Source organism: Pogoniulus pusillus, chromosome 2 (genome assembly GCF_015220805.1).
Source record: "Pogoniulus pusillus isolate bPogPus1 chromosome 2, bPogPus1.pri, whole genome shotgun sequence".
Classification (NCBI taxonomy): domain Eukaryota; kingdom Metazoa; phylum Chordata; class Aves; order Piciformes; family Lybiidae; genus Pogoniulus; species Pogoniulus pusillus.
In genome coordinates, this window is record NC_087265.1 from 36536999 (window position 1) to 36549846 (window position 12848).

Sequence of the window (12848 nt, forward strand, 5' to 3'; positions counted from 1 at the left end):
AATGTCCCTTCAGGTAGTTGTAGACAGCAATGAGGTCACCCCTGAGCCTCCTCTTCTCCAGGCTAAACAACCCCAGCTCCCTCAGCCTCTCCTCATAGAATTTGTGTTCCAGGCCTCTCACCAGCTTCGTTGCCCTTCTCTGGACATGTTCCAGCACCTCAGCATCTCTCTTGAATTGAGGAGCCCAGAACTGGACACAGGACTCAAGGTGTGGCCTGATCAGTGCTGAGTACAGGGGAAGAATAACCTCCCTTGTCCTACTGGCCACACTGTTCCTGATACAGGCCAGGATGCCATTGGCTCTCTTGGCCACCTGGGCACACTGCTGGTTCATCTTCAGCCTACTATCTGTCAGTACCCCCAGGTCCCTTTCCTCCTGGCTGCTTTCCAGCCACTCTGGCCCCAGCCTGTAGCGCTGCTTGGGGTTGTTGTGGCCAAAGTGCAGAACCCTTCTTGGAATACAATGGCTTTCCTGACATCTCTGAAACACTGGGCAGTTTTCATAGCATTCAGTTTTATTGTGTTGCAGCTATGTAAAGATAATTAAGCAAATCTTAAACTGTTTGATATTGGAAGCTGATCTTCTAATGTGCACATCAGCTTGGTTCCCAAGTTTGTGCTTTGGCATGTAAGAATGATCTTTTTCCTTTGCCTGTATTTCATCTTGACTGGTTTATTGCAACATATCTTTGAGATCCTTGAGCAGGACCAGTATTTCCATTAGAACTGATTCTAAATTAATCTGCCAAGACTTAAAACCCAACTAAAACCGTGCACATATTTCATTTGTAATGAGATCACCACAGTGGAAGATAAAGACAGACAAGATTTTGCAGCATCTTCAATGAGACTACAGCTGTCAAGATAAAAATCACCTTTAAAAAATATCCCTGAGTTACTGGTATTACTTTAGATGATTAAAACAGAGGAGAAAGTTAATAATCAACTATACTATAGACACAGTGTTTGAATATTATTTATATTTTACATGACTAGGATGATGAAATTAGCTGAGGCCATTTGTTTTTGCACCCTACTTGGTTTTAATCTCCATGTAGTTCTAACACTTGAAATGCTCACGTTTTCTTGACATATATATTAAAATTACATATGCTTTACACTGAAAATTAAAAATGAGCATTCACAATTGGTTCTCCAATGTTCATCCTGACCCCCTTCTCTTCATTGTAATCAGTATCAGAGATATAGACACTTTTCAGCTACCTAGACTACAAAAGGTTTTCATATCACCCTGTCCATCGCTGTTTGCCATCACTTTGGAGGAAAAAGCTTGGCATGACTGAAAATAGTGCATTGTGCACCAAAAGTCAATAGGTTTGCTTTGTAACTGTGTAATATATGCCCAGTAACCTGTTTTCCCTGACTGACTTTGTGATTCTGGGCTGGGTTGTTAAATTATTTCACTGTCATTTAAAGTTTTGGCACCCCTGGTCTCTCTTCTTGTGAAAATATTTCTGCAGATCCTCTTTTTAAGCAGCAGTTTAAACAGTGCTGCAAGGCAGCAGTGGCACTCCTTGTGATGTCTGCAGTCTGCATCAGCATTGCTACCTTCTGCCTGCCATAAAGCACAATCTGGGACTTGAAAAAAGTAAAAACTAAATTCAGTAGAGCTGAAGCCAACTGAAACAGGGAAGAGTGAACTGTTACTAAGAAGTGTCTGAGCGCTAAGACTCTTCCTGGAACACTTGTTCCAGAACAGCAGCAGTATTACAGGACAGAGCAACACTGTCACCATTACTTAAAACCACCCTGCCACCACATGGCACTTGTCAGTGCAAATGGGTTAACATCAAAAACCAATCAGGACATCACATCCCTCAGCTGATGGCTATAACCACGACTGCAGTTGTTAGGTCAGTGCTGTTGGATATCAAGGAATGTAACCAAAGTATACAGTATGAGAAAGGGGACAGATATTTTTTGCAACATGAGATGGAAGAAATGGAGCAAGTTGACTCAAAGTGATTAAAAGGAAAAAAACTAACTGAGATTTAAGCCAACAAACAGGGAATTTTGATTTGAATAATTGATTTTAAACCTTGCTTTTTTCTCTGTGCTCTTTGGTTAGTTAATTCCCACAGGTTGGGAGCGCTCTGACAAGCTGATTTGCAGCTAATTACAGTGTGCACTAAAATTGTGATTTCTCTTTGTTAACCAGGAGAATACACTATATACATATTTAAGTAATGTCAGTATATTAATTTCAGATTCTGCTAGACAATGGTAAGTGATGACTTATTTAATAGAGAACTTTTCCTTGTGATTTGTATCAAGTCACCCTCTGATGATGCTTTCAGGATACAACTACATTGCAGAAATCCTGCACTTTGAAATAAACTTGGTTAGTAAAATAAAGGCAAGAACACTCCAGTGCAAGAAAAATGCTAATGAAACTTGCTAAGTAATCCATTCCTTCCATTAGAGAGACCACATCTCTTCAGGATGGAGGTGTTACAGAAACTTTGATTTTGATCCAAGGAATTGGAAATGTTTTTGACTCTGTGCTAGTTTGAAGCAGGCTAGAATGTTTTGGTAAGAAGAACTAGATTACAGGCTGTGGAAAGAAAACAATGGTGATGTCTACTTTGCTCACAGTCTTGCTGAGATGTATAGGAACAAGAAATAAAAACATTAGATAATCACTCTCTCTGGGGCTGCTGGCTGAGCTGCATCTCTCTAACCTCACCCTCTGTTTTGGGCTAACCCACTTTGCTTCCTAACCTCTGTCTGAACCTCTATTCTTCCTTAGGGCTGGGGTAAGGTTGAGAGGGGTGGGGGGAAGGTGGAAGGGTGGTTGAGGGCCCCCTTCTGGGGACTCAGGTTTCTGGGAGGGGAGTTGTGTTTCTGTATTGCCTTTTATCTTGTATATTTCTGTATATAACTGTATATACTGTAAATATCTGCTTGTATATTGTGCTAGATGTAATTATAAGCTTCATTCATATTTCCAGAGCCGGCTGAGTCTAGTCTGGGTGATTTCTAAAGTGGGGGGGGCAGGGAACACCCAAGCCATCACAGACTCAAATCTAGAGGCTACCTCATAAATGATTTGCATAGGGGACTCTGGCCCCTTGAATCAATGATGTTTTCATTCTCTATAGTGTAAGACCTTAGTGCTCAATCTATTTAATTTATTGAAAGGGAGGTTAAAAGACAGCATAAATGATCACTGCATAGAAATACTGAAGGGAAGGCATTTTGCAGGCTAGGCTCTTAAAAATTTAGCAGAAAACATATTTACCATAGTAGCTTGAAATGGAAACTGGGTAATTTCATACTTAGAGGGAAAAAAAAAAGGCATAATCTTTTTAAACAGTAATATAATTAACCTCTGAAAAATGTAATGAATTCTCCACAATGTGACATTTTAATTCTAGGTTACATCCTTTTGTAAATATACATCTTATAAATTACATTTATAAAAGTCATGAAATGGATCAAAATTGAAATTTGCTTTGATCCAGAAATGTAGAACATCTTGGAGGGCTCAGGCAAGGTGGTCAAAACTGTCCTTTCTGGCTTCATACCTAGAAATGGAGGATGCATTGCTTTTAGGAAGCACAAGATGCATGGTGAATCTGAAGAGAAGCTTCCAGCATGGCAAGACTACATGCTGCCACGGTACTGCATGGCTAGTTCCTTTATACCTTTGGAAGCTTCCCAGTTTTAAGATGCGTGTTACATTTAAGACAGATATTCCTATGAGACAACTACCAGTTAGCTCAGTGGTTTCCTCCCAGCCACAGCAGTACAGCTGAACTCATCTGCACAGCCTGAACTCGTTTTTTCCCTGCTAACAGTTATTTTCTAATGCTCTTACTGCCTTCCCAGCCTCACTGCTTTTATTGATAAAAATGCATGGTTTTCAATAATAGGAGCATTCCAGAGGAAGTCTGGAGTATTAGCTTTCCTTTGGAATTTATCACCAGGAAAAGATGGCTGAGCTTTCAGAAATACACTCATCCTGTCACAGTGTCCCATCTCAGTGTCTGACAGTCTGCTTTTGGTCACAGCCAGCTTTTCCATCAACACATTAAACGAACACAAGATTTCTCCAAACAAGGCTGCCACTGGCAAGACCGTGATTTACATTAAGGCAGACTTCCAGAAAAGCAAGCTCAAAAATAAAAGTACGGAGAAACAGAGCAGCGTCAGCTTCGCATCTGTTCCATAGCTCCATCAGGAAAATATTCTGGATCACACCAAGAAAACAGGCATTAAAAGAATTTTTAAAAATACAAATGTTGGGGTTTTTTTCTGGCTCTCATATGCTTGCCTTGCTCCTCTGCTCAAAAGAAGAGGCTAAGATATATAAAAATCAAGCCGTTCTCCTAAGGAGGAGGATTTAACATTGCTTAATACTACTTAGCTGTAGCCCCAGGGCAACACGTAAGTATTGAGTGCAAATAACTGTATCTCTCTTGCAAAGCCTTCCATTCTGTCTTTCCCACTTTGCTGCTTTTCTGAGGAAAGAACAGCAGAATGCAGTGTGAGATGAAGACCTGCCACTCTCCTGCCACAGCCACTTATCATCTAATTCAGATGCTTGCCTCTGTAGACGTTTCCAAACCAAGTCTAGCATTATTTTACCTAGAAATATAACTACGTGACTCAGCTGGCCACTCACTAAGCCAGTCACACACTAAGTCTTTCTCCAAAGGCTGCTGCCTTCTGTTTTTAACTTTTAATTAAATAGGTAACCTTGCACAAGAACAGATCCTCCACTCAAACACAAAAAAGGTGTCACTGAGTTCAGTGAGAGCAGGACACTGGATTTCCTGCTGCATCTGCTGAAAAGGCAAGGCCACTTGACCACGGCTGAATTCCTCAAATACAGTTAATACAGCTTACATCACCTGAATTTGCCCATAAAATCTAGGCTTAAATTAGCTTCAAAGAATGACAGAAACATACAAAAATGGCAAGGCAGCAATGATGTTTCAAAGTGTAGACTCTTACAGCCCAGTAGCAGATGTTTGGGTGCTGCTAGCTTATGCAGGATGGGTGCCTTTGTGTGGGACCACCAGACATTCATAAAGCTATCTGGCAGGTGATCATTCCTCCTTCTTGCCCAGTGAGGAGGAAAACCAAATCTCTCTTCCTCAATCTGTCCATGCCCACACACAGTGGCATGACTTCTACTGGCTTCCAGGTAAGTGGCACAATTTGACCATGTCTCAGCTGCTTTTGAGTGCAGCACAGATCTCCTCCTCTCTCCTCTTCCAGTGAAACTGCCTCTATCCTCAAACCACGACACACTTTCCTCTCTTTCCTCACGTGTGCCACACCACAGTGGCAAAGGTCACATCCTCCTGGACTCAGCACAATTTTGTAATAAGAATCTTTTCCCCAGCATCTACAATCCTCTCTAAGTACCTCATATTAAAATGGACTTAAACTGCTAGGTATGCAGCAATTTTATACCATGTCTGTACCAAGTGGTTTGCTCAATGGTTTGACCAAGGTGAAGACAGGACAAGACAAGAAGGGAAATATCCAAGGGCAAGAAACCATGAACTGATACTTGAATGCCAGGGAAAAGAAAGCTGCTTGCTGAGGAAATACTAGCTATGTATTGCTTTCTCCCTTCCTATTTCTTTCTCTTAATTTTTTTAGTAATGCTGCCCATTATAGTAGTATTTATGGGTCCTCCACTGAGAATAGGTTGGCAAATGGGTGTCTTTTACCTGGATTTCTCTATACTCCTGGGCAGTCAGCCATGTGAACAAAAAAATCACTCATTTCCATTAGTGGCTGGCAGTGATACTGCAATCCCTTCTTCTGGATTTAGACTTCACTGTAGCAATCTAGTAATTTGTGACTGCCAGGGCCTAATTACTGCAGTAACATGAAACTGCAAAACTTACAAAACCTAAGTATGACAGGCAGCAGCTGGTTGCTGGACACACCCAGCAGTGTGCTGTCCCAAAACTCTGCTCCTGCCAGGGTGGAAACCTCGCAGAGCAACTGCAGCGGCATGGCCAGTGTGCAGCAGTGCGCAAGTGTTTGGGTTAGGAAGCACACACACCCTGGCTGAATTGCAGGCCCTCTCACTGTCCAACACAATCTTCTTAGGCATTGAGAGAAATGACACACTTCACACTTCAGAAGCTAGTGAATGTTTGGATGACTTCCTCAACAGTAAACTCCAGCCAGCTAAATACTCAAACCTGTCGTAAGAGCTGCAGAGTCATGTTCCCATCAAGTTACACAGAGGTTTTGGGAAGAATACTCTGAAATTCCTTATCTGATTCAGACAAACCTATTTAAATAAATAAAAAAATCAACCCAAAACCACAGGGTGCAGGGGTGAGAAATGCACACCCCTAGAGAACATGCTGAGGATGCAGCAGGGTTGAACAGGAATGGGATAGAAGGAATAAAAAGAACACCGCAGCATAAAGCAAGGGCCTATCTGCATTTGCACTGTTGTGCTCGCTTATGGCCATCCTTGCTTGGAAGCCATAGCAGAGAAATAAAAGAGAGTTCTGGGTGATGGAAGTTATGCCACTTGGAAATTTCCATTTTAAAAAGATTGAAAAAATAAGGTTGATCAGCTTGAAGGAAAAATGAATAAAAGGAAACATGATACAGAGAGACAAAAATTGCTGTAGAGAGTTACACTGGGCACCGATTGCTGATTTATTCTTGTAATTCACAAGGACCTATTAAAAAAAAATCAAAGCTTAAAACAGATTAACAAAGGAGTGTGCATAATTGCACTACACCTAACCAACCTGAAAAAAATCACTGCTAAAAACATGACAGCAGACATAACAAAAGGCGGCTATTTACCCAGGAGAGCAAGAACATCCACAGCCAGTCAGGGAACACAGACAGGGCAGGCTGCTGGAAAGTGGGCTTCCATTAGAAAAGGAATTTCCAAAACAATGCCTGACACAAATACCATTTGAAGGCATTAACTAAACTAGGGATAGGTCTTTTGATTTAGAAGCCATGTACATTAAAAATGCCTACAAAGATCCAACGATATTGCATGAGACAGACTTTATATAGAGGTTTCTAAAAGCAAGATACTCTTTGTATTTTCATCTGGGATTGGACACAGCATTACACAGCTATCAATCAGTCTCTGCAGTGATTCCTTTGAGTGTAAGCAGTTCAGTGCAAAAAGAAGCAAAAAGAAACTGTTCACTGATTTCCTAAGTGAAAAAAAAAAATCCACTACTTCACAACAGAGAATCTCTTCTTGCTTGTAAATTGCTATTTTTGCTTTGCTTTTAAACAATTATCTTGCTTCTAGGCCCAAGAAGCAGACCGAGTAAGCCCTCTAAGGCCTTTCCCAGCCTGCTAATTCGAAAGGAAGAATTATTTTTCTGGTTTTGTTTTCCCCCCACTATCTGTTGTTGCTCCTCTTTCTGGCTTGCTACATCTTGCACCCTGCTATGATTAAAAGTCCTATAGAAACACAAGTGAAACCTCTGAAATGACTCTTCATTCATTTGGTAAGGTGTGATGGTTTGGGTGTTCCCCACCCCCTCACACTTTAGAAATCACCCAGACTAGTCTCATGCGGCTCTGGGAATATGAATGAAGCTATTTATTTACAGCTAGCACAATATACAAGCAGATATTTACAGTATATACAGTTTTAGACAGAAATATACAAGGTAAAAGGTAATACAGAAACACAACTCCCCTCCCACAAACCTGAGTCCCCAGGAGGGGCTCTCAACCACCCCTCCACCTTCCCCCTGCCCCTCTCAACCTTACCCCAGTCCTAAGGAAGAATAGAGGTTCAGCCAAGAGGTTAAGAAGCACAGGTGAGTGGAGGGTGAGGTTAGGGAGATGCAGCTCAGTCAGCAGCCCAAGGCAGAGTGAGAAGAAAAATGGCGAGAGTGTTATCTAATGTTTTCCTTTCTTCTTCCCAAACTCCTTAGGGAGACTTCTGAGAGGAGTAGACATCACCATTGTTTTCCTTTCACAGCCTATGATCTAGTTCTTCTCACCAAAACATTCTAGCTAGCTTCAAACTAGCACATAAGGATCAAAAATTAAAAAAAGCCCTCAGTGAATTCAGTCTCATTTCTACAGCATTCATTTAAAGGTAAACTGGAGCAGGACTGCTAGTCAGTCCTTGCAGCAACAGTGGGACATCAGTAACTGTGGCTGCTGAGTGGAGACTTTCTCCAGCAGTACTTTGTCAATGCCAACTAGGATTATATTACTATAAGCTCGGTCATTTCTGCCCTGCTATGAATCGCTACAACTCGCAGAGCCAGCTTCCTCAATGTCATGTTCTCTACCTGTGCTGACACGTTCAATAACAGACCTTTGTTTCTGAATTCAAAAGTTCAAATGGATAGTACAGGTATAAAGATAGCATTAAATCAGCAGCTAGAGGTGAGAAGACAACACTGCAGAACAACCTCAAGCTGGGGGCAGACATCAGCTGTGGGGTGACTTCCAGACCCGTTTGAGGCAGGTTGAATCAGAGTGGGTGTGTGTATGAGGCTAGGTGCTGTACCTGGGTAAGGATGCATACTGCCTTTCCATTCCCTCAAACTGGAGGTTGTACGAGCTCCCATCTGGACCTTTTCCAGGCACCTGTGGAGAGAAGATTAATTAGAGATGAAGACCAATTATGCAGCCCAGCTACTAACAATGCATCTCAAAATGATAAGCAGAGAACACATAATGCTACAACATGCCAAAATCAGCAAAAGAAAGGCAGAAGCTCAAAGAAGCTTCACATCTCATACATAATCTCATCACTGCTAACGAGCAAGGTTTCTGTAGCAAAGAACTGTTTAGAACAGGTAGAATCTTCAGAACCTTTTTTGTGACTGCTTGCTATCTGGGATATTCTCTCTCTGGCCTTCCTCTTAGAATTCAGTAATGTGAGGATGCAACCTAATTAAGCACAGCCCTTCTTATTCCAGTGGTGTAACTACTTGCACCAAAGCTAGCCCCTTAGTACCACGTTTGCTGTATTTTCCTCCACTTGAGTGTTTTGCTCAAGCATTAAACGTGATATTAACAGGCTTTGCATTCATTCTTAACACAAATGCAGAAACTTTCCCTAACACCATTGCAAAGCTAAGTGTCCAGCTGGGAGTTAAGTGCATTTATCATGCTCTGGTGCCATTTCAAAAGTGAAGCATTAGTGCACTCAGTCAAAATGCCAGCTCACTACTTGGTTTGTTTTCAAGATGGCAACCAGAGTTGGCTGAAGAGTGCAATTCTATCAGGAAGGCTCCAACTGGGGTACAAAATGGTGAACTTCAATGCTTTTAGCACACAGGAGCTCTCCCAATTTCACTCACTCAATGCCTGCTGATGGCCCAAAGTGTTAAGAGCCTTGTTAAAATGGAGCTATTAGTCTTTTCCTCCATAAATGCAGGAGGCTCTGACTGCCTTCAGCGTTTCCTACATTAGTATGTATTCCTATTCTGCTGCTGCTGCTAGAATCAGCAGTTTTATAAAGCAATATACTAAGAGGCCATTTAAAATCCCCTTCCTCTTTTACAGATTAATAGCAGAAAGGAAGATTTAATGCCTTTTCAAACATTTTTAACAATTCATTAAAAAGAAAAGAATGAATCACACCAAGCTTTTGGCAAGTGCCTGATTATGAAAAAAGAAAACAAACAAAAATGAACATGTTTTTCAAACATGTTTTTCACATTCTACAGGTTAGGGTACATTTATATCAGTCCAGGAATTCATGCACAATACTCCATTTTCAACTGAAGAGGTGTATGAGCTTCTGGAATGGGAAAGATGCTGCACTCAAGTAGAGCAAGTCTTGTCTACCCTTACACAGCATTTCTGCTTACAACCTCTTGTGGACCTGCTATATAAGCCAAGTTTAATGCAAAGAGAGGCACTATCCCAGGGAGCTGCTAGGTAAGCTTAGGAGTTATTCTAGGCAAGGTTATACACCTTGTCACTCACTGAACATCCAAGATACCAAGAAGTTAAAACAACTATTTAACACAAGCATCTTGCTAAATATCTGACTCAATCCAGAAAGGAGTCCACAGAACGGAGGCCCACAAGAAATAATTCACGCTTTAGCAGTGCCTGACTTTAGACAGGAGAAAATAACAACATTTCCTAAATAGGGCAGTAAGCTAAATGGATCATTCATTATTTTTTTTCCACTAGAAAACTTAACACGTAGAGAGAATTTATAAAGATAGAGTCACTTAGGTGAAGAGCCACAATCACTTGGGCTGATCGGACACTGCACATTTGATCAGGCTGACCATTTCCCCTAATTCACCAGGTATGCCACCAAGAGAAGAGTCTCCTGATTTCTGCTGCTTTGTGAAGAAGAGTGTAGGGAAAATAAATGAGTGCATAATTTGGTTCACTCAGCACCAAAGCCAAGTAGCATTGGGTCTGCCTGCGTGGCTGCAGATAGGCTATTAATTACGTGCAGCAGCAAGATGTTCATGAGCTAAAGGATGCGCCTGGTAACTCTGTGCATTCGCAGCCCCATGCAAGTTTCCTAGTGATTATTCTCACACCTAGCAGGAGGAACAGCAGCCAGTCAACCTGCAAACGCAGATTTGGAATCGTGCCAGCACCGAGCAGCAATCCCCAAAATTATGCCAGTCACCAGAAAGTAAAAATCATTTGCATCGCAAGGCCTTTTCACAGCCTGAAAACATCCCTTTCCTGATGGTTTCCTACAGACCAAATAAAAGGCAGTACCCCCTGCCAGGTCTGTTTGTATATAAGAGTTGAGAGACAGTTGCCATAGAAACGCCCTGCCGGTGGATACACAATTTTGCTAATTTGGATCCATCGAGTGGCTGAGCCTCCACAACCTATATAAAACCCCCAACGCACTGGAAGAGCTTGCTCTGGCTCTGCACGGCTAATTAAAGACTCAGCCATTTCTTCCTCTTTCCCTTCTCCATCTGTCCATGCAACAGATCATCACTCAGCCACCAACAAAATGGTGACCGAAATAAAATACTACCCTGGTGAAAAGGGAAGATGTGGGAATGGAAACACCTCCTTTGTCTAAGTTATTTATGTTTCAGAGATAGACAAAGCAAAGAGTTTCTTGCTGAATTTTACAACAAACTAAGCTAAAAATAGATGTGAAAGGTACTAATTAACAAGATCAAAATATTCCAGCTTCCCCTCCTTCCCTGAAACAAGATGTGTGCAGCTGTCCCTCAGTCCAGGTGCAGAGGTTTTAACTACATAGTTAACAATCACAAAGTAATTAGACAAACACTAACCTTAATGAAAAAGGATTAGAACATGGAAGTCCTATCACAGCCAATTGGATGTCGATCACAAAGTGACCAGTGAGGTATGGGAGCTGATGGAAGGTGGTCACTGTTTCCCTATACTCCCAGCTGAGTCTGAGAGAGCTTTGGCGACCAACATCCCAACCAGTAAAGAGAGAATGTGGCAGGTGAAATATACATTTCACAAATGTATAGTAATGCACAAGAGGAAGAATGATCCAAAACATGTTCCTATATTTTTAGGGTTTAAATTAACGACATCAACTTAAATGAGAGACATCATTATGAAGAGATCATCTCTTAGTCTGGAGCGGCCTCAACTAACAAGCAAAACATGAATATGCAAAAATAACAGGGTAGAGATAAACACAGAAACAGCCATCATCCCATCAGTGCAATTAAAGCAGCAGCATGCTTAAACTGGGGAAAGGAAATGCTATCTTTATCAAAACCAACAACAAACAATTCATGAAACTTAACTATTGCAGAGTCTTCGTATGGCCAAGCACCTTGTAGAATGGAAAATGAATATGAATCAAACAACTAGCAACAGGTAAGCAGAAGACAGCAAAGCCTTTGACAGGTTCAAGAGAGGTAAAGTCTGGAAGAGGGAGAGCAGGCAGCTACATCTGTACCAACAGGTTATTCTCCTCATTACAGGATCACAGGATGTTAGGGGTTGGAAGGAATCCAAGAAGATCATCGAGTCCAACCCCCCTGCCAGAGCAGGACAATACTATCTAACACAGATCACAGAGGAACACATCCAGACAGGCCTTGAAGGTCTTCATAGAAGGAGACTCCACAACCTCCCTGGGAAGCCTATTCCAGTGCTCTGTGACCCTTACAGTAAAGAAGTTCCCCCCTTGTGTTTAGGCAGAACCTCTTCTTGTCCTATCCCAAGGAGCAAGTGAGCAGAGTCTGTCCCCCCCCCTCCTGGCCAGCCTTCACATACTTACAAACATTTATCAAATCCCCTATAAGTCTTCTCTTTTCCAGACTAAAAAGCCCCAGGTCCCTCAGCCTCTCCTCATAAGCCATGCCCTCCAGTCTCCTCATCATCCTCATAGTCCTCTGCTGGACCCTCTCCAGCAGATCCCTGTCCCTCTTAAACTGGGGAGCCCAAAACTGAACACAGTATTTAAGATGAGGTCTCACCAGGGCAAAGTAGACGGGGAGGAGAACCTCCCTTGATCTGCTGGACACACTCTTCCTAATACACCCCAAGATCCCCTTGGCCTTCTTGGCCACAAGGGCCATGGTTAACTTGTTATCCACCAGGACCCCCAGGTCCCTCTCCACAGGACTGCTTTCCAGCAGATCACCTCCCAGCCTGTACTGGTGGAGTTTATTGTTCCTCCCCAGATGCAGGACTCTGCATTTGTCCTTGTCTATTTGGAAATCACTGTGAATTGTTTGAAGCACATAGTGGTGATCACACTTGGAGAAAAGGCACCAGACAAACAGGCCAGAATTTGCATTCATACAACTCAATGCCTTCATGACCTGGCTTTTCTGTATGCCAGGAAGCCTTTTCTTCCCACGTAGACAGTGCCACTTTTGCTGTTCAAGGTTTTTGCTGTTTGGTTCGTT

General features: G+C 42.1%; 1 protein-coding gene across 3 annotated transcripts in view; it reads right to left on the minus strand.

Moving 5' to 3' along the window:
• The window catches only part of PARD3B (par-3 family cell polarity regulator beta), a 474018-nt gene that overhangs the window by 26597 nt on the left and 434573 nt on the right, over positions 1-12848 (minus strand). For all 3 annotated transcript variants that reach the window (XM_064161234.1, XM_064161224.1, XM_064161216.1), the window contains one exon: positions 8510-8589. In XM_064161234.1, coding sequence (XP_064017304.1) covers positions 8510-8589 — 80 coding nt within the window. The remainder of the gene's footprint in view (positions 1-8509; positions 8590-12848) is intronic.